Source organism: Vulpes vulpes, chromosome 16 (genome assembly GCF_048418805.1).
Source record: "Vulpes vulpes isolate BD-2025 chromosome 16, VulVul3, whole genome shotgun sequence".
Taxonomy (NCBI): domain Eukaryota; kingdom Metazoa; phylum Chordata; class Mammalia; order Carnivora; family Canidae; genus Vulpes; species Vulpes vulpes.
The window spans coordinates 78,064,263-78,083,576 of record NC_132795.1 but is presented as its reverse complement, the minus strand read 5'-3'; the positions used below and the strand labels follow the sequence as shown (position 1 = coordinate 78,083,576).

General features: G+C 52.6%; 1 protein-coding gene across 1 annotated transcript in view; it reads left to right on the top strand.

Moving 5' to 3' along the window:
* Positions 1-3,945, top strand: part of KCNK12 (potassium two pore domain channel subfamily K member 12) — a 49,024-nt gene extending 45,079 nt beyond the window's left edge. Inside the window, exon 2 of the mRNA XM_072741206.1 lies at positions 2,904-3,945. Within this exon, the coding sequence (XP_072597307.1) occupies positions 2,904-3,811 (908 nt within the window). The 3' untranslated portion in view covers positions 3,812-3,945. The remainder of the gene's footprint in view (positions 1-2,903) is intronic.
* Positions 3,946-19,314: the final 15,369 nt, after the last annotated feature.

Here is a 19,314-nt window from a genome sequence, read left to right as displayed (position 1 = left end):
TCCCCTCTGCCTCTGCTCCCTCACTTATATAGTGAGAGGTAGATCAGAATTAAGGTCCCTTACACTGAAGAGTCTAGTCTTTTTTTTTTTTTTTTTTTTTTTTTTTTTTTTTTTTTTTTTTTTTTAGTTTTTATCATGATAATACAAAAAGAAGCAAACTCAAAAACACACAGATAATTATACAACACCCATGTAACCACTACCAGATTAACAAAACATTTCCAGGCCCCCAGAAGTCCCTGTATCCCCTCCCATTTATTACCCCTGTCACCCCCACAGGAAATTCCAATTCTGACTTTTATTGAAATTACGTCCCTTAAATAAGAACTTAAAAAGGTGGAGGAGGGAGCACCTGGTTGGTTGTTAGGAGAGTATCAGACTCTTGATCTTGGGGTCATGAGTTCGAATCCTGCGTTGGTTGGGTATAGAGATTACTCAGATAAAAACTTTAAAAAAATACTTCCTTGATTTTCCTTATAATTTGACCAACCAACAATGCATCCCTAAAAAAATTTTGCTTGGTTTTGAATTTTAGAAATGGACTAATACAGAAGGTGTTCTGTGTTCAGCTTCTGTAACATTTTTTGTTTTAAGATTTTATTTGAGAGAGAGAGTGCGTGAGAAAGAACACAAGCCTGGGGTAAGGAGAGGAAGAAGCAGGATTCCCACTGAGAAGGGAGCCTGATCCGGGGCTTAATCCCAGGATTCTAGGATCATGACCTGAGCTAAAGGCAGACACTTAATCAACTGAGCCACCCAGGCACCTAACATTCTTTTTGTGAGATTCATTCATATTATTACAAGTAGTTGTAGTTTGTGCTTTCTCATTGCTGTCTGGTATTTCCTTGTATGAACAGACTGTGACTTAGTTATGTTGCTGGATATTTGGGTCATCGATCTAGGACTTTATATAAATGTGCACACATACACACAAATACAAACACTTTCACTCCACATATAACCATATAGACTCAGAATTGATTTCTTTATGAACCCAGGAATGTGGGTTTGGCTTTATTTTTTTTGTAAGTTTTTTTAGATTTTATTTATTTGAGAGAGACAATGTTATGGGGGAGGGGGCAACGGGAGAGGGGCAGAGGGAGAGGGAGAAACAGACTCCTCACTGAGCAGGGAACCCCACAGGACTTGATCATGACCTGAGCCAAAGGCAGACACTTAATCAACTGAGCCACCCAGGTGCCCCTTGGGTTTGGCTTTAAAGTGTGGAAAAATCCCTCTATTAAGTTGGCTACACTGCTCCTGTGGTTTTAGTTTAGTTTTGTTTTTTGGGTTTCTGTTGTTTTGTTTTTTTACTCTCTTGTGGCCAAAATCTGTATCTATGGATATAATTCATCTTCTTCAACATGGGTATCATCATAAGCTTTTCTCCTAACTTAAATCATTAAGCATAAGATGAGACTGTGGTCAGGCAATTGAGATTTCCTCTATGGAATCTAGAGAATTACTAGTATATAGGCTTAAGGAATTACCGAAAAAAAAAATTTTTTTTTCCCCTGACTTTTTGAAGGAAAGAGTAAGCCACGTGAGACAAAACTCTACTCCACCAGTTCCCAGGGCTGGCTTCACCCCACTAGTAGCACACAGGCAGCCTTCCTGACGTGGGGCATAAATTTAACAGTGATACCCCTGAACTTCTGCTGTGTAGGTGCTGAGAGGTGCCAGGGTGCTGTTCCGATTTGTGATCTACTTCCAGCTTGGACTCCAAGTAGCAGTGAATCTTTGTGCCAAGAGATTAAACCCCTTCTATAACCAGAGTGAGGCAAACGTGGGTCCCACAAAGAGACCAGAGCTGGCAGTAGGCTGAGAGCTCAGGCGGGAAGGCCTAGCAAACTGGTGGAAAGCCAAGCTTTCTGCAGAAATCCATTGATAAAGAATCTTCCTTAAAGACTCTGCTTTGACCAAGTGGGTAAGTTAAGACTTAATTATGAATTCAAACCACTAGGTAGCTGCCCCGGCACAGGGCAGGCCTCCCAGGACAAAAGTGACCCCCAACACAGGACAGCATAGGACCTGCTGGGGCAAGAAGGGCAACAACCTTTCCTTTGGCCGCAAGTCTGAACAAGGGTGGTGACGGTCCTTGGGGGAGAAGGAACTGATGCTCCACAGCAGAGCCAGCTCACTCTCTGGAGGTTGCCTGCTCATTCTCAAACAATCTTTTTGTCAGTTTCAGTTATGAAACTTCCAGAGACCCTCACACATACCTGCTCAGACTGAACACACTCTACCTGGTCCCTAGGAATCTCAGTTAAAATGAAGCCTTTAGGGGATCCTTGGGTGGCTCAGCGTTTTAGTGCCTGCCTTCGGCACAGGGGGTGATCCTGGAGGTGCAGGATCCAGTCCCATGTTGGGCTCCCTGCATGGAGCCTGCTTCTCCCTCTGCCTGTGTCTCTGCCTCTCTCTCTGTGTGTGTGTGTCTCTCATGAATAAATAAATGAAATCTTAAAAAAAAAAAAAATGAAGCCTTTATGGAATTCTGTCCTAAGTAGGCCCACGTTTGCCATCGGTTACCTTAAAAAAAAATTAAAAAAAAAAAAAAGGAATGGGAAAGCAGGCGACATCTCTGTAGCTTAGCAGCTATCTCACTGGTCTGCACCCAGGTAGTGGTTTCATTTCATGGGTCCTTCCTAGTGACCATCCTGTCCCGCCCATTTCCAGGTACAGATCTCCTCCATCAGTTTAGGCCTTGCCCCCCTACCCCATCAGGAAACCGCGCCCAGGGCCGCCCGCGGAGGGAAAGGCCCAGGTCCTGCTTCCCCTCGTCCGGGTGATGCCCCTCGGGGCGGAGGCGCGTGGGCACCCGCGTTCGCCCTGCGCCCTGCGCCCTGCCCGGAGCCCCGCCGGGCCCTCGCTGACCCTCGCTGACCCTCGCCCTGTCCCCGCAGGTTTCGGCATGACCACCCCCGCCACGGTGGGCGGCAAGGCCTTCCTCATCGCCTACGGGCTGTTCGGCTGCGCCGGGACCATCCTGTTCTTCAACCTCTTCCTGGAGCGCATCATCTCGCTGCTGGCCTTCATCATGCGCGCCTGCCGCGAGCGCCAGCTGCGCCGCAGCGGCCTGCTGCCCGCCAGCCTGCGGCGCGGCTCGGGCTCGGCGCTGGCGGAGGCCGACGGGCTGGCGGGCTGGAAGCCCTCGGTGTACCACGTGCTGCTCATCCTCGGCCTGTTCGCCGTGCTGCTGTCGTGCTGCGCCTCGGCCATGTACACCAGCGTGGAGGGCTGGGACTACGTGGACTCGCTCTACTTCTGCTTCGTCACCTTCAGCACCATCGGCTTCGGGGACCTGGTGAGCAGCCAGCACGCCGCCTACCGGAACCAGGGGCTCTACCGCCTGGGCAACTTCCTCTTCATCCTGCTCGGCGTGTGCTGCATCTACTCGCTCTTCAACGTCATCTCCATCCTCATCAAGCAGGTGCTCAACTGGATGCTGCGCAAGCTGAGCTGCCGCTGCTGCGCGCGCTGCTGCCCGGCGCCCGGCGCGCCCCTGGCCCGGCGCAACGCCATCACCCCGGGCTCCCGGCTGCGCCGCCGCCTGGCCGCGCTCGGCGCCGACCCCGCGGCCCGCGACAGCGACGCCGAGGGCCGCCGCCTGTCGGGCGAGCTCATCTCCATGCGCGACCTCACGGCCTCCAACAAGGTGTCGCTGGCGCTGCTGCAGAAGCAGCTGTCCGAGACGGCCAACGGCTACCCGCGCGGCGTGTGCGTCCACACGCGCCAGAACGGCTTCTCGGGCGGCGTGGGCGCGCTGGGCATCATGAACAACCGGCTGGCCGAGACCAGCGCCTCCAGGTAGACCGCCGGGCCGCGCCCCGGACCCCGGGCGGGCTGGCGGGCCCCCGCCGCCGCCCGCCCTCCTTCTCGCAGACGCTGGCGCTTTCTTAATCTTTACCCAATAAAATCAAACCAAAAAAAAAAAAAAATTTTTTTTTAAAAAAAAAGAAATACTATCTGGCCAGGCCTGATGTTATCCAGGGCAGGTTTCGGGGGAGCCTGTCGTCCTCGTGGGTCCCCTCTTGAAGAACCGTGTGCCCCCCCCCGCCCCCGCCCCCGCCCCCAGCAGATTCCCCTCCAGGGAGCGAGGGAGCGGCGCCCTGGACCCTCACCCGGTGCGCCCACGGCCGCGAGGAGGGGGCGTCCCTGGGTCTTGCGGATGGCACCAAACCCCGTCCCCATGCACACAAGCAGCCGGCAACCCCAAAGCATATGGTGCAACTTCTCATGGCTCTGAATTACCTCCGCAGCATTTAGAATCCTGGCCCAGCCTAGCAGCTTCCTTCTGGTCGTCAGAAGTGATGTAGTCACAGTTTTGACAGGTGGGGGTGGGGAGAGCCATATGTTGCCTACCGATGTATATAAATAGGACAGCCGCTACACACGGAGAACCGTGTAGTATTATGCAATGAGACGCAACATAGCACCGACTCGCGGACTGTGGCGTTTCCCCGAGACTTGGAAATTGGGATGGTAAGGGGCGCCGCTGGCCTTTCTCAGCCTGGAGTTCGTGCATTCGGCTCGGCTCGGCACACAGGGCAGCTACTTTAATGCCGGAAACCCAGGGTGGCCGGCAGGGAGGGGAGCAGTCAGGCTGCAGGAGCCCTGTTTTGCTTCAGCCCAGCTGATCTCTGAGGCTGGGGGCTCATCTCAGAATCCCCCCCCCCAAACCCTCCTTTCTTTCACCAGCGTTGTCCTTGGAAATGCTTTTCATTACTAATCAGGAATGTCTGAGTCCTCTCAGGCGCAATCTTGCTTCGTTGCTGTGGATTTTGTTTCTTGACTCCCGTTGAGCAGCTCCTTTTTCCCCTCTCAGAGAGCCTAGGGGTGCAGAGTGCAGCCTCCAGAACCCCCTTCTGAGTCAGGGCTCTGAAGCACCAGGGACCCAAAGCAGCCATCCTGCAAATGTCAGAGAATTTGGCTCCAGAGCCCATAATGTTTTGAGGACAGATCCCATTCTAAACCCTGTTTGGCCCCCACTGACAATCAAGTGAATTTGTTTTCTCCACGCACAGTCTGTATCGGAGGTGGAGGAAGGCGGGAGGGAGGGAGCTGATGGAACGGGTGGATGGAAGCCGTTTTAGAATCAGTTCTGTGCTGGATGATCCTCAAGCTGAGGGACTGGTTCTCCACCCATTGCTGCATAGGGGTCACTAACCAGATGCTGCCTTCATTGAAAGGATAGGGTTCCTGTCTTGGACTGTAAAGAACCGATACTCTTTCGGCCCATTTTCCTCATCTAAGAAGATGATCCCAAGGACAGACGCCAGAACGTAGTCAGACACGGTGTGACCCATCAATATCTACAGCTTCTGACAGGAAGTCTTAGAAGAGCACCAGGACGCCTCACACTGTATGCCTCAGAGGCATGAAAAGCCATGAAATCTCCCTCCCTGGCAGTGAAGGAAGCATATGTGCCTGGAACACACATGTGCACACACACACACACACATGCACACACACATACACACATGTGCACACAGCATCAGGAGTCATGCTTGAATGTCCATCTCCCCTATGCCCCCTCCAGTTGGTGACAAGAAGGGGAAAATATGTTGGGATCTGAACGACTCTCTTAGCTACTTTGGGTAATTTCTAATTGGGATTGGGATCTAAACACAGGTCCTAATCTTCGGGTGAGGTCACTGAGGCAGGGCGGCCAGGAGAGAGGTCAGCCTTGCTGAATCCCAAAGGGCAGGCTTCCAGAGAACCACACCTCAGGATTCACTGTGACTGTCACTCAGGCCAGCTAGCGACACCCCTGCCCCGCCCGAGCCATGGCTGCAGTCACACTGCAGTAACAGCACACTCAGAGAGGCACACACGCTCTAGGCCAAGGCCCTCTCATGGGACCTAGAAGTAGTGTTATGCCAAACCCTCTAAAAGAAGGGAAGATGAAAAGGCATCCAATTAGAGGTGTCACCCAGGCAACGAGCAATAACTTGGGGGTGAGAGATCCCCATGACAGAGGCATGTAGACCATGAGGACTTGATAAAAGGCAAAACAAGCAGCCAACCCAGAGGAAGTGAGCCCCCAGCACAGGAAGCTTAAGACCTAGTTAAATAGGTTCTTTGAGCTGGACAAGCCAAAGAGGTGTCCAAGTGATCCCACTGACCAGCACACAGGACCGCACAGAACCACGTCTCAGACAGGAGGGAGCAGGACCCGCCTACAGAGAAGAAAAACTCACAACCTTCCTTGGCAGTCTTCTCTGTCAGCAGTGCTTCCTAAAGTCTATCCTAAATTGCTCATGCTGCAGCCTTAGCTGTTTTCACTTCTATGCTTTGCCTTTGGAAGGAGACAATTGTGAGCAGCTTGAGCAAGCTTCTGAAGGAGCCATAAGCCTGGCTTATGGGGACAGGGAGGGGACCCTTCCCTCTCATCAACCTTCCAGAGAAACACCAGCCCTCCAACATACAACGTTGTATGCTCAGGATCCAGAGGAGTGCTTCTATTTTTGCCCTTGTCCCCCTAACCTCCCCACCCCCCAAATTCAGTACATCACTGTCCTTCACCTCAGGCAAAAAAAGGCTCAGTGCCCCAAATGCCAGGGGCTGCTTCTCAGGGGGGAAAAGCTGGGCTTCCAAAGTTAGGGGTATAGCTGGAACCTAGACCCCTGCCTAAAGGCTTATTTGGCATCCTGCTGAGCATTGAAAACTAGAACTGGGGTCCGTAGTCATTTCGGGAATAATGATGTTGATAGGGACCCCTTTCTTTGGTGCAGGTTCTACTGAACCTCAGGCTAAGAAAAGGTTCCGTTCTCCTAGATGCTGTGGCCTCCCCCACCATGTGGGGATCTCCAGTCTGACCCACAGCTGGTAGCTCCCTATTGTCTGCAACTACCCCCAGCTCCTGGGGTTACTGTCTCACCTTAGGCCCATATTCACCCCTCTCCAGCTGGGTCTGTGGGGCTCTAAGCAGCCCTTGCCACTCGCTGTGGCCACACAGAGGTCTTAGTGAGCAGCTGAGATTTCTCCAAGATGAGCAGACAGGTAAAGAAGCCATCCTTATGTCCTTGCTTGCTAATGAGGCCAGGTGGTCAGGCTCCTCTGTCCTCTGATTGAAAGCCAGAGCCCCCCAAGGCCTGGAGGAAGAGTCAGAAGGCTCAGACTGCGTCAGGCCCTCAGCCAGAAAGTCCTGGGCATTTGCCCAGGAGCTTCACACATCATAGCATCATATGTACTTTCACGGGCACGCGTGAGCGCATACACACACACACACACACGCACACACGCACACACACACACACCAGCCTTACAAAGAGCTACTAGCCCCCTTTCCCCAAGGAAAAATCCCAGTCTGGATCACGTTGAGAAGAAAGCTTTCCCATTTTTAACTCCCTGGAGATTTACTAAGGCCTGGAAAATTCTTCTCCGCCTTGGGGGAGTTTCACGTACACTTTGCATGAATTTGAATTTGTGTTTTACATAGAAGCCAGCGTCCAAACCCAAGCCAAACCGTGGAAGATAGCTGCTAAATTTACGCAGGCTCCTCCATCCCTCAGACAGGCCTCCTAGCAGACGCCATCCCTTGTGCTTGGCGGTGAGGGTGGCTGCGCCCTCCCAGCCACAGGAGAGGCTTCTGGGGAATCGAGGCAGATGGGAGCCCACAGGGGTGGCGACCACGGGAGCTGTGGGCCAGGCGGTTCCGTCTTACTGTAACTTTTTACATTCTTAACAAACGAAAAGCACAATTCCACATGCACACTGTCTGGAAAGCACAGCCAGGCAGACTGCTTAGGGCCCTTCTGAGTCCAGAAGAGGCGCCGGGGCTTCTCGATGTCGCAGGGCTGTTGTACGGCGAGCTCATCGCGGCGGCGCTGGAGGCTGCACACTGCGGGCTGGGGTAGGGGAAGGGCTGCTGAAACCATCCCTGAGCCAGGACAGACTCGGGGGGCCTGGACCCGTGCCCCCCCCAAACCCCGCCCCGCACCCAGCAGCTCTGGCACCTTCAGGCACCTCATTAAGCGCTGAGAAGCGATGAGATTTCTGTACTAACCTGGCCCGAGACCTCCCCTCCTCTTTCCTTCAGCCTCTTCCTCCTCTCCCCCCTCCCAAGGGAAGCTCCCCTTCGCTTCACAAATCATTTTCTATGCTACTGTGTTCTCTCAGGAGGGGGGTTAGAGCATGCGGGGCAAGCCTGCAGGGTTTCTTAAACAATACATTTATTTTTCTGAGCAGTACTCCAAGAGAGGAGTCGAAGGGTGTTTAAATTAACGATGAATAAAATGCAGCCTGCCACCCCTTTGAGCTGTTTGCTGTCTGTTTGTCAGGGCCTCCTGCCTCCCCACCCTCCTGATCACACCTCCTCTCAGGAGGCCCCAGGAGACCTCAGCTTCTTGGATTGGGCCCCAGCAGCAGCTCCCTGGGGAAGTTACTCAGCAAAACAACTGAACATCCTTCTGAGCTGGGGAGGCACCAACGGACCTTGCAGGCAGCTTGGTGGAAGAGATTGGGCCAGGGCCTGTTTCTAAGAGCCAGGCCTGGAGGGAAGATGGGCACCCACCCTGGGGGTGCACAAGTTTCTCCAAAGGCACCCCGAGAAGATCCTGATGCCCAGGCCCCTCCCACCCCACCCCACCTCTGAGATTCTGATTTCAGCCACCCCAGGAAGAGCTCAGGCAGGCACTGGAATTTTGTGGAAGCTGCCCAGGTGCCTCTCATGGGCAGCCAGTGTCTTGAACTCACACTCTAAACACAGAGCACTCTGGTCATGGTGTGGAAAGCACACTCACTTAGAAGCTAGCTAGGAAGTCCAGGGGCACCTGGGTGGCTCAGTGGTTGAGCGTCTGCCTTTGGCTCAGGTTGTGATGCCGATGTCCTGGGGTCCTGGGATTGAGTCCCACATCAGGCTCCTGGAGGGAGCCTGCTTCTGTCTCTTCTTCTCTCTGTGTCTCTCATGAAGAAATAAATAAAATCTTAAAAAAAAAAAAAAAGAAAGAAAGAAAGAAAGAAGCTAGGAAGTAGTCTGCAATCTAGTTCTGCACCTGGCAGTCACTTTGCTGGATCAGATCCTCAGTTTCCCCACCTCTAAAATGGGATAATGATATCATGTGCCCCCCACCCTCCATCCCCATACCACCCTGGAGTCTTATGAAAAGTAACTGAGAGCCTAAGAACTGAATACTGTAAGCTGTCCACAACTTCAAAAGTGTCACCCTGAGAGGGACCAGGTAGTCCCTATTGCTTCTGCAGTGCCAGCTGGGGAAGAAGGTTCCATCTAGATGATCGCTTCTGCCCATGGTGCCATTGCAAACCTTTTTGGCACCACCTTAATCCTCGTCATAATAGTGCAAACTTGGGACACCTGGGTGGCTCAGCGATAGAGTGTCTGCCTTTGGCTCAGGGCATGATCCCAGTCCTAGGATCGGGCTCCCTGCGAGGAACCTGCTTCTCCCTCTGCCTGTGTCTCTACCTCTCTCTGTGTATCTCTCATGAGTCAATAAATAAATAAATAAATAAATAAATAAATAAATGAATTTTTAAAAAGTAGTAGTAGTGCAAACTCCACAGCCCATCCCCAGGTTACCCCTTTCCCTCGGGGTGCCCTCCCTGGAGCTGAGAAGTAGTTTCCAGGTCACTCAAGTATGGCCCTGCCCACCTCAGTCTACAAAATCACCCTCTCTCCCTCCCCCAAGCCCAGAGGTTTCAGAGGACTGTAGGACGTGCTATATACTATTTTCCATTCTGTTTTGTTGTGTTTTAATGCTGGTCGAAGCTGTTAAATAGATTTCCTGATGAATCACATCCAGCAGTTTGAAAAACACTGGCCTACAGCGTTCTGGAATGAAGCCTTCCTATTACCCTGCTTCCAGCTAAGATCCATTAGCTAGCTGTGGAGTCGGAGGGGGGGCTTCTGGGGCCCAGCCGCCCTCCTGTGCCTCCGGGCCCTGGGCCCCCCACTGCATAATCAGCCCAGGCGGCCCATTTACCTGCACCAAGTGGTCCTTACCTTCTCAAGGCCTGTGACTCCTCTGACGTTTCAGAGTGGCAGCCCGCCAGGCCCGGGGGCTGCCAACTGTCTCCTCCTGTGGCCAGTCACTGTTCTGTTTTCCTTTACATTGACCAAGCCAGGCCCTTGGACGAGGGTTTGCCTGTTTGTCTCACTGTCCCCTACCTACTCTAGGGATTTGGTACCTTCCCCCATTTCGTCCTGGGTCAGAGGGGTAAGCAACTCGTCTAGTTTAGGGCCAGCCGCACCCCCTCTTGTTAGGGGCTAGAGAGACCAGGGTGAGAAAGGCAGCACAGCCCCCACCGTCCCTGAACTCCAGGCCCCTGAGACCGGGCCGCGCAGTACAGCAGGTGCCGCGGGTGCATTGGGCAGCCTGGGCTCTGGGGGGCTTCCAGGAGGAGGCGGCCAGCCCGCCAGCCCGCAGTCGGGGAAGGCCCTCAGAGGCAGGCTGTCCAAGCTGAGTGTGCCGCGGGGGGCGGCAAGTGAGACGACCAGAGAGCAGAAGTACGCCGGGAGCCACCTTCGCTGTAGGACTGGAGTCTGGGCAAAGCAAATTACATCCCCGGCCTCTTGCTTCTCCACTGGGGGGAAATGTTCACAGAAGGGAGGCTGGCGGAATGACTAAAGGAAGGCTTACCCAGAGACCTTAGCGCTCCCTTCTGCCTGTGGGAGAGCAAGACCTCTGCGGGTAAAAGAAACGGTAAGAACAGGGACACGGTGGGACGCCTGGGTGGCTCAGGGATTGAGCATCTGCCTTCGGCTCGGGCGGTGATCCTGGGGTCCTGGGATCAAGTCCCGTGTGGGGCTCCTCCTTCTGCCTGTGTCTCTGTGTCTCTCATGAATAAATAAACAAAATCTGAAGAAAAAAAAAAAGGAACAGGGACACATATAAATGGCAACAGCTTCATGCATGTAGCAGAAGCCTATTATTCTGCCGTCGGTCTGTACTGAAAAGCGCACCCGCTGACACGCGCAGTGCCGGTGGCAGGACAGCCAGGCCTGCTCCAGTTCTCTCATCCCCTGCAGCCCCCGGATCATGCTTCCCTGAGACCCGGTCACCGACCAGCTCCCTGCTGCCCCTCACGTGACTGGTTTCTTGACATATTTTTCCTCCCTCGTTTCCACATACTTTACGTTCTGTGATGATAGTAAAACCGGGAGCCAACCCGGACTCGAGGCTTCACCTTGGCACCTGCGCCTCTTGGTGGGGCCTTGGTAGCCCCTTCGGGCCTCTCTTTGTTCCAAGACATTGTCCTCTAAGTAGTCATTTCGTCTCTCAGGGGAACGCGCCCCACGCATCTGCCGTGTGGCGGCCTCTCTCGCTGCTGCCAGCGGGCCTCCTCCTCTCACCGGGGCCCCCTTTCCACGTCAGCAAAGTGAGGCCTGGCCTTGGGGCTCTGTCACTCTGAGGCTCAGGAGAAAGGATGGAGGGGGGTGAGGAAAGAGTCCACGGGGATTCCTCCAGGAACCACACTTAGCAAACGTCTCTGCAGCCTCCCTTCTGTGAACATTTCCCCCCAGTGGAGTAGCAAGTGCCTAACCCAACACGGACGACGTGGGCCAGTTCTTGCTCCGTGGACTATGCTGAGCGGGACCAGCCATCTGGATGCAGGATGGAAGGAAGTGTGCCCGCTGAAGGCTGGCCAGCTTCCTCTGAAAGCTGCAGCTTCCACACGCATTCCCAACCCTGTGAGAGCCTCTGTGAGCTCCAGGTCTTTGTTTCCACGTGTCTCTGCTCCCCCAGGACACATGAAGGATCATTCTCTAGAGTTGTGCTGTCCAGTGCAGTATTCACCAGCCACATTTTAAATTTAATTGTTTTAAATTTAAATGAATTTAAAATTAAATTAAAATTAAATTATCAATTCAGCTCTTCGGTTGCAGGAACCACATTTCAAGTGTTCAATACCCAAGTGTGGCCAATGGCTGCCATATTAGACAGCACAGATAAAACCCATTGTTGTCATGACAGCAAGGCCTATTACATAGGGCTGTTCTAGAGAGCTCTTGGGTCAGGAAGCTTGAACTCCAGGGCCATCCTGGGGCTGGGAATGGTATTTATCAAAATCTCAGCAGCCAATGAACAGGGGAGTTTATAGGCCTCTTCTACTCACCCTCCATGCTCAGATCCTCCCCCCTTAGATTGCTCAAGATTGGATTCTTAAAGCCCATCTCTTCCTAATCAGGTCACAGTCCTGCTGGGTTTCACTCAGTAGGCACAAACTATGATAGTCGGTCATAGTGATTGGCGTGGTACCCCCTGCAGGTGAGGGTTTAAGGGTGTTGAAAAGGCCTATCAGAGTACACGATGGAGCCTTTGCCTTTCCTGCAAGGAAAAGGCACTCTCCTGTCATCTTCTGGGAACAATATCCCTGTTCATCCCATCTCCCCGTGGTCTAGTGGACCTGTCAATCTCAGGGTGTCTCCTGTGTTAGGAATGTGTTCAGCTGCAATTAACAGAAAATCCAAGAGAGCTTAAAGAAGCAGGAGAAAGGGATTATTTGATTCAAATAAGCAGAAGTCTGGTGGCAGGTGCTGCAGTAAGGCAGGAAGGCCAGCTCCTCTTCTCTTCCCGCTCGCCATTTTTAACATGTTGGCTTTGGTCCTCAAGCTGGTCAACTCAGGTGCTAAGGCAGCCATACCTCCAAGTCTCACGTCTATGCTACCAGCAGCAAACAGTAGGGAGGGAGGCTGCCTGGTAAGTGGCTTTCCCAGGCCTCCCTGAAGACATTCTGCTGACATCTCATGGACCAGAAGAGTGTCACACGGTCACCATCACCTGCAACAATCCTCTCTACAAGAGGATGTAAGGGGTGAGGCCACCTATGTACAGTACCTGGCACCCTCCCTGTAGGCTGGATCACCCATGGTTCCACATCCTCAGACATGGCCATTGGTCTAAGGGAAGGCCAGGGGAGGACCTCCTTTGCCTTACAAGGATGGTAGTTGATTGAGTGGCCTTCTCTTTTCTTAGATTACAAGCTAGGTCTGGTGCACCCGTCAGGGCAAAGTTAATGCAATAGAATCCAGTTCAGCGGGCTTAAGAAGAAAAGATTTATTATAGGTGATAAACTCTGACCTGGCCACCTAGGTCCCTGACACTGACAGCCTGACTGTGTGACATCCCTAACTCAGGCATGTTTTCAGGGCACCCCTAGCAGGGTCTTATGTGCTTAGGAGAGACACCTGGACACCATAATCCTGAGACAGGCACCACAAGCACCCAGCAGGTCCCTTCCAGTACCCCGTGCGTATGCACCTGACAGGTCCAGTCAGCATCACTAGGAGACTTTGCTTTTCTGCTATGGGACAGAGAGAATTTGCAGTCTTTTTATTTTAAAAGACATTGCCCATTTCTCCTCCCTAAACCTCATCTAAACAGCCTTCCCAGACCCTGCCCGGGATCAGGTTTCCTGCTTGGCCATAAAATGTTTTCACTCTATTTTTGGTCTAATTAGCTTTACTTTGCTGGGCTATCAAATGGCCTGTACATCAGTGGGAAAGCCTCTAGGGAAGGCTCTCAGGACTGACTCTCGGGAGAAACACACCCAGAGAGCCAGGTTACTAAGAGGGCTGCTACCTCTCCCACAGTCAGGAAGCAGCCGTTTGCATAAAGGCGCCATGATAAAGAAGTCACTCCAGAAAAATGAGTCGCACCCACTTGCCAGCAGCAAACAGCAGAAGCACAGCTCTAGGTCCAATCTGCCTTTCAAATCTCATGCAAGTGCATCTAACATGCAGAATCTGAATCTCATCCAGATTGGTAGCTGCAAGAGTCCGGGGAATGTAGTTTTCAGCCTCTAGTCTCTGCTGTACAGGACAGCTCTCTAGAAGGAGGGTGGAATGGATGCTGAGTGCCCAGCTACCACATCCTGCCCGCAAAGGCTGTTGGGCAGTTCTTGTCCTCCATCCCTGCCTCAGGGAGCGTCAGCCTGCAGGAAGAGAGAAGGAAACCACTACGGAAAAGGAAGCAGAGCCAGGCCTGCCTTAGCCCAGCTGTGCTCCCTGAGGCTGCCGCCTACATTTCTTCCTCCAAATGTGAGAGGATCCTCAACTTCTTCCCCACCAGTGCAAGCCAGTAATTTCCCTCTTCATCTATGGACTGCGTGAGATCACCCTGCAACTGAAAAAATGTGAACCAACATTGTCCTTTACCCAGGATAACTCTTTTCCTTCCCTGCTCTTGGAGAGCCAGAGTGTCTTTTATAGCAACAGCAACTTTCATGGGAAAGTTCAGCCTTGGAATGCCGACGTCTGTGGGAGAGAGAGTACAATGACATATTCTCACTAAAGTGTAAATGACTGTCAGTGGAGCCTCTTCCAAGACCAGGTTCTGATGGAACAGAAGGAGGTGGAAGCCTTGGCCCCCAGCAGATGGAGATGAGAACCCTACTAATCAGATAAAGGTCACAGAAAAGGCCAGTCTAGGGCATCACTGATCCACCTTCCTGACCCCGAGCTTCAGAGGACTAAAGCTAAATGTAAGCCCTAACAGTCCTTCCTTTAAAAGACAAATTTCCGGGGTGCCTGGGTGGCCTCAGTTGGTTAAGCATCCAACTCTTGATTTGGGCTCAGATCATGATTTGAAGGTGGTGAGATCAAGCCCTGTGTTGAGCCATGATTTGAAGGTGGTGAGATCGAACCCTCCATGCCCAGCATGGAGCCTGCTTAAGACTCTCTCTCTCACCCTCTCCCTTTGCCTCTCCCCTTTCTTGTGCTCTCTCTCTTAAAAAAAAAAAAAAAAAAAAAAAGAGAGCGAGAAATTCCAGCCACCGCTCCTTGCATTTCTAACAAGTGCTATCTCTAGCAATGACTTCATATTTATGTGACAGGGTCTTTGCCAGCCCAGCTTCTGATACTATTAACCAAACACCCCAAGATTCACAAAAGTATTTCAATCTGTCTCCTTCTTTCATGTTCCAACTTCCCTGGATTCTCTTCTGAGTAGCCAGATCTTGGGGCAAGAGGACTGGAGGGAGGTTTCTACTGGCTAGAGAGCTTCTCTGTTCTAGAAACTGGGAACATTTGTCCCTCCACAGCCCACTTATCCTCACCTCACCCTCACCAGTAAGGGATTTCCCTTTCCACTGGTTAAAAATCAAAATAATACTAGTGGGGGAAATTGTTATTATGGCAATTTTATTCATCCTAAACAAGTTAATAGGAATAACGCAGAAGCACTGGGCATGGAATCAAGCTTTCTGGCTGGGAGACATCTTAGGGCACAGCCTTTCCCTGGGAGTTACAGCCCCTCACCTTCTTTACTTGATAGCATCAAAGCCCCCCTCCGCCGACAGCCTCAGCGCAGTGAGCACTGCCGTCGTCTGCGGGGCCTGCGTGCAGACTCCAGGCTGGGCTCACACCAGCTGCTCCACTACCAGCGTGACTCAGGAGCTTCACTCCTGCAGCAGAAACTCCAGACAGGGCCGCCTCGGGGGCTCGGCTGGTTAAGTGTCTGCCTGACTCAGGTCATGATCCCGGGGTCTTGGGATCGAGCCCCACATCAGGCTCCCTGCTCAGCGGGGAGTCTGCTTCTCCCTCTTCCTCTGCCTCTTCCCTCCCTGGCTGTGTTCTCTCTCTCTTGGTCTTTCTCAAATAAATAAAATAAAACAAATTTTTAAAAAGAGAGAGAGAGAGAGAGAAACTCCAGACCGATCTGCCATCAGATCCCAGGGCCCCCTTCAAGGCAGTGGTAACACAAGCCATCTGGTCACAGAAAGAGCAAGCTGAGCATCTCTGGCCTCTCGTTCCCCGCTCCAGCTCCCCCACCGCACACCAGGGGAGCCAGTGACACAAGGAAGGGAGCTGCAAGAACTCCCGCCACCCCCCACCCCAAACTCCAGAGCCTACACTGGCCACCCTGAGCCACAGTTCAGCCTGCCCTTCTGTGTTACAGATGAGGAGCCTGGCTGGAGAAGGGAAGTGCCCTGCCCTCCCGATTGTATGTGGGAAAAGCCTACAACAGAAGCAGATCTGCCTCTGCGATGAGATTTCAGGGCACCTCTTCCCCTTTTCACCAGCAGCACCCCTTAGAGAAAAATAACTGACACCCCCCAGCAGCTTCTGGATGCCCGGCATCAGGAAGACCACCTGCTGGAGGGCCTGTGAAACAGACGCGGGGCTCAGGTCCTGGCACCTTCTGTAGGGGGTCCTCAAGATCACCCTCAGGTCCAGTGAAGGACTCACAGAACTCAGACAAGCCATGATACCCACAGAGGAAGGGCATAGATTAAAATCAGCAACGGAGAAAAGCACAGAGAGCAGAATCATGGAGAAACCAGCTGCAAGCACCGGTGGTCCTCTCCTGGCGGGAGAGTAAAGATGTGTGACATGTGCAAAGTCTCGCCAGCAAGGGAAGCTCCCCTGAGCTGTGATGTCTAGGATTTTTACTGGGGGGCGTGGGGGGGGGTGCAGTCAGTCACACAGGCACGGAGTACCCGCATGACTGAGCTTAGCTACTCATGCGCCAGCCCCTCCAGAGATCCAACTGATACAGCATCAGCCAGGGCCCAGGTGAACAGACAGGTGTTCACCATGCATCACATTAGCATAAACTACCTGGCAGACTGCCAGCGCTCGGTTGTACAAGGACACTTCTATAGGGACACCTGGGTGGCTCAGCGGTTGAGCACCTGCCTTTGGCTCAGGGTGTGATCCCAGGGCCCAGGATCCAGTCCCACTGTCGGGCTCCCTACGGGGAGCCTGCTTCTCCCTCTGCTTATGTCTCTGCCTCTCTGTGTGTCTCTCCGGAATAAATGAATAAAATCTTTTTTTTTTTTAAGATTTTATTTATTTATTCATGAGAGATACACAGAGAGAGAGAAGCAGAGACACAGGCAGGAGGAGAAGCAGGCTCCATGCAGGGAGCCCGACGTGGGACTCGATCCTGGGTCTCCAGGATCACACCCTGGGCTGCAGGCGGTGCTAAACCCCTATGCTTCCAGGGCTACCCTAAAATCTTTAAAAAAAAAAAAAGGATACTTCTCTAAGGCAAGATCTTCCAAGAGCTCAGAGGTTATTTCCCTGGAGCAGGTCAAGGGCCACTCCCTCGGTATGTGCTGGGTGCGAGCACCCCAGGCCCGCGGAACTGACCCTCTACCACACACACCTGCAGTTGGGCACAGCTCTTCACTGACAGCAGCCTCTGCCTCTGCGGGTCATGCCACAGAGGCCAGGGGCCAAAGTGGGAGGAACAGTGGAAGCCACAGCCACCCTTGGCACCACAACCCTCCCAGCAGAACCAGCCCTGCCCCTAGCCCCAAAGGCCACCCCCTCCTTGAACAGGGACCTGAGGGGCTGATGTGTCCTCCTGATGGCTATTAGATTGTCCTGCTCAGGCCATCTGTGGCGACTTATTGCCCTGTGGGAGCCTCACTGTGCCTTGTCCCTTCTCCTTCTAGATGCCTTGCAGTGCGTGAGAGGCCAACACACTTCTCTCCCACGGCCACTGTTGACATCCTTCACTTTTTCACTTTCACACACATCTCATTTTCTTTTTTTTTTTTTTTTTTTAAGATTTTATCTATTTATTCATGAGAGACAGAGAGAGAGAGGCAGAGACACAGGCAGAGGGAGAAGCAGGCTCCATGCAGGGAGCCCAACGAGGGACTCGTTCCCGGGTCTCCAGGATCATGCCTTGGGTGGAAGGCGGTGCTAAACCACTGAGCCACCCCAGCTGCCCCATATCTCGTTTTCCACTCTTTGCAGGGTTAGGTGTTCTCTCCCAACCAATGTTACGGTTTCTAAGAGCATCTCCAAAAGGGGCCTGGTTCTTTTCTTATAGCCCTCTTGCTCAAGGAGCCAGGGATAACGTTGGGTCAAAGGGCACTCTTAGGGCACTACCCTGAGTCCTACCCCCACAGGGCCTCTCCCCATAGAATTGCAACATCTAGCACAAGTGCCTTAGTCTTTGAAACCTTGTGGGAACTTTCTTCTCTACCCTCTCGACTCCCTGGTGGATAGGAGGGGGCAATCTCTCCATCCGTTTCAGGGATGTGCTCCAGGAACCTAGCACCCCTCCAAAGGCCACAAGGACTCCTGAGGGTTCCCATACAAACATACACCCAGAAAGCCAGGGCCTGTCAGAGCTGCCAGGTAAGCAAATGAGTCCCCCACAGAGATGCAAATAAAACAAGGTTATACTAATCCCAAAAGATGACATAGGTGAAAAAATAATGTCTACTATTGGCTCTATGAATAGAAATGAGAATTAGTATTCATTGACTGATAAACTTTTTCCTCCATCATATGACTTGAAGAGTAAATAACCAGGGGCACCGGGTGACTCAGTGGTTGAGCATCTGCCTTTGGCTCAGGTTGCGATCCCAGGGCCCCACAGGGAGCCTGCTTCTCCCTCTGCCTATGTCTTTGCCTCTCTCTCTGTGCCTCTCAGGAATAAATGAATAAAATCTTAAAAAAAAAAAAAAAAAAAGAAGAAGAAGCAGCAGCTCAGGAGCCCCATCTCAAAGAAGACATGGGGGCAGCTTGCTCATTGGAGTGGGCCTACTGACAGGAGCCCTTCCCCTCACCGCACAAGACAGAGCATCTGTGAGGGGCAGGCCCATCAGGTCTGCTAGGGATAGACTCTGGAACCAGGATGCTCCCACAGGGCAGACGGCCATCATGTGGGGGAGTCACACAAAGGATTCAATCTCCAGAACCAAATCCCCAGTCTGGGCTCTCAAAATCCTGCTGCCTGCTGGCTCCCAGCCCTGTCTGCTTTGATGGTGACATCAGCTGAAGGCCAGGCCTGACAAATGCTGTTCCCAGACAGCCCCCAGCTTCCAGAATGAGGCTTCCTCTCTCTCCTCCTCTGAGGCCTGCCACTCAAGGTCACACTTGCTCTCAGCTTTTACACTCTGCGGTAGGCACTGAGAAGGGAGAAGGGTACAGTCTGCTGTCGGGGGGTGGGGGGGCGGGAGGGAGGGCCACCTGTCTAGGCATACAGCATTCTTTTTTTAAAAAAATATTTTTATTTATTTATTCATTTGAGAAAGAGAGTGAGTGTGCATGAGCAGGAGGGAGGAGAGAATCTATCTTCAGCAGAATCCACACAGCACAGAGTCTGGCATGGGGCTGGATCCTACAACTATGAGATCAGGACCTGAGCCTAAACCAAAAGTTGGTTGCTTAACCAACTGAGCCACATGGGTGACCCTCCAGGACACAGCATTCTAGGCCAGGTGTGCTGAGCGCATGGCCATACCTGCCCTGACTCCTCCGGAACCAAAGAGGGGAAGCAGTCTTCCTGAGCTGACACTCCTGTTGCCCAGGTGTTGGGGAAGCCACCTTCTCCCTTACTCCCACAGCAGACCCTCAATCATGCCCAAAGCTGCTCCACACCAATCTACATC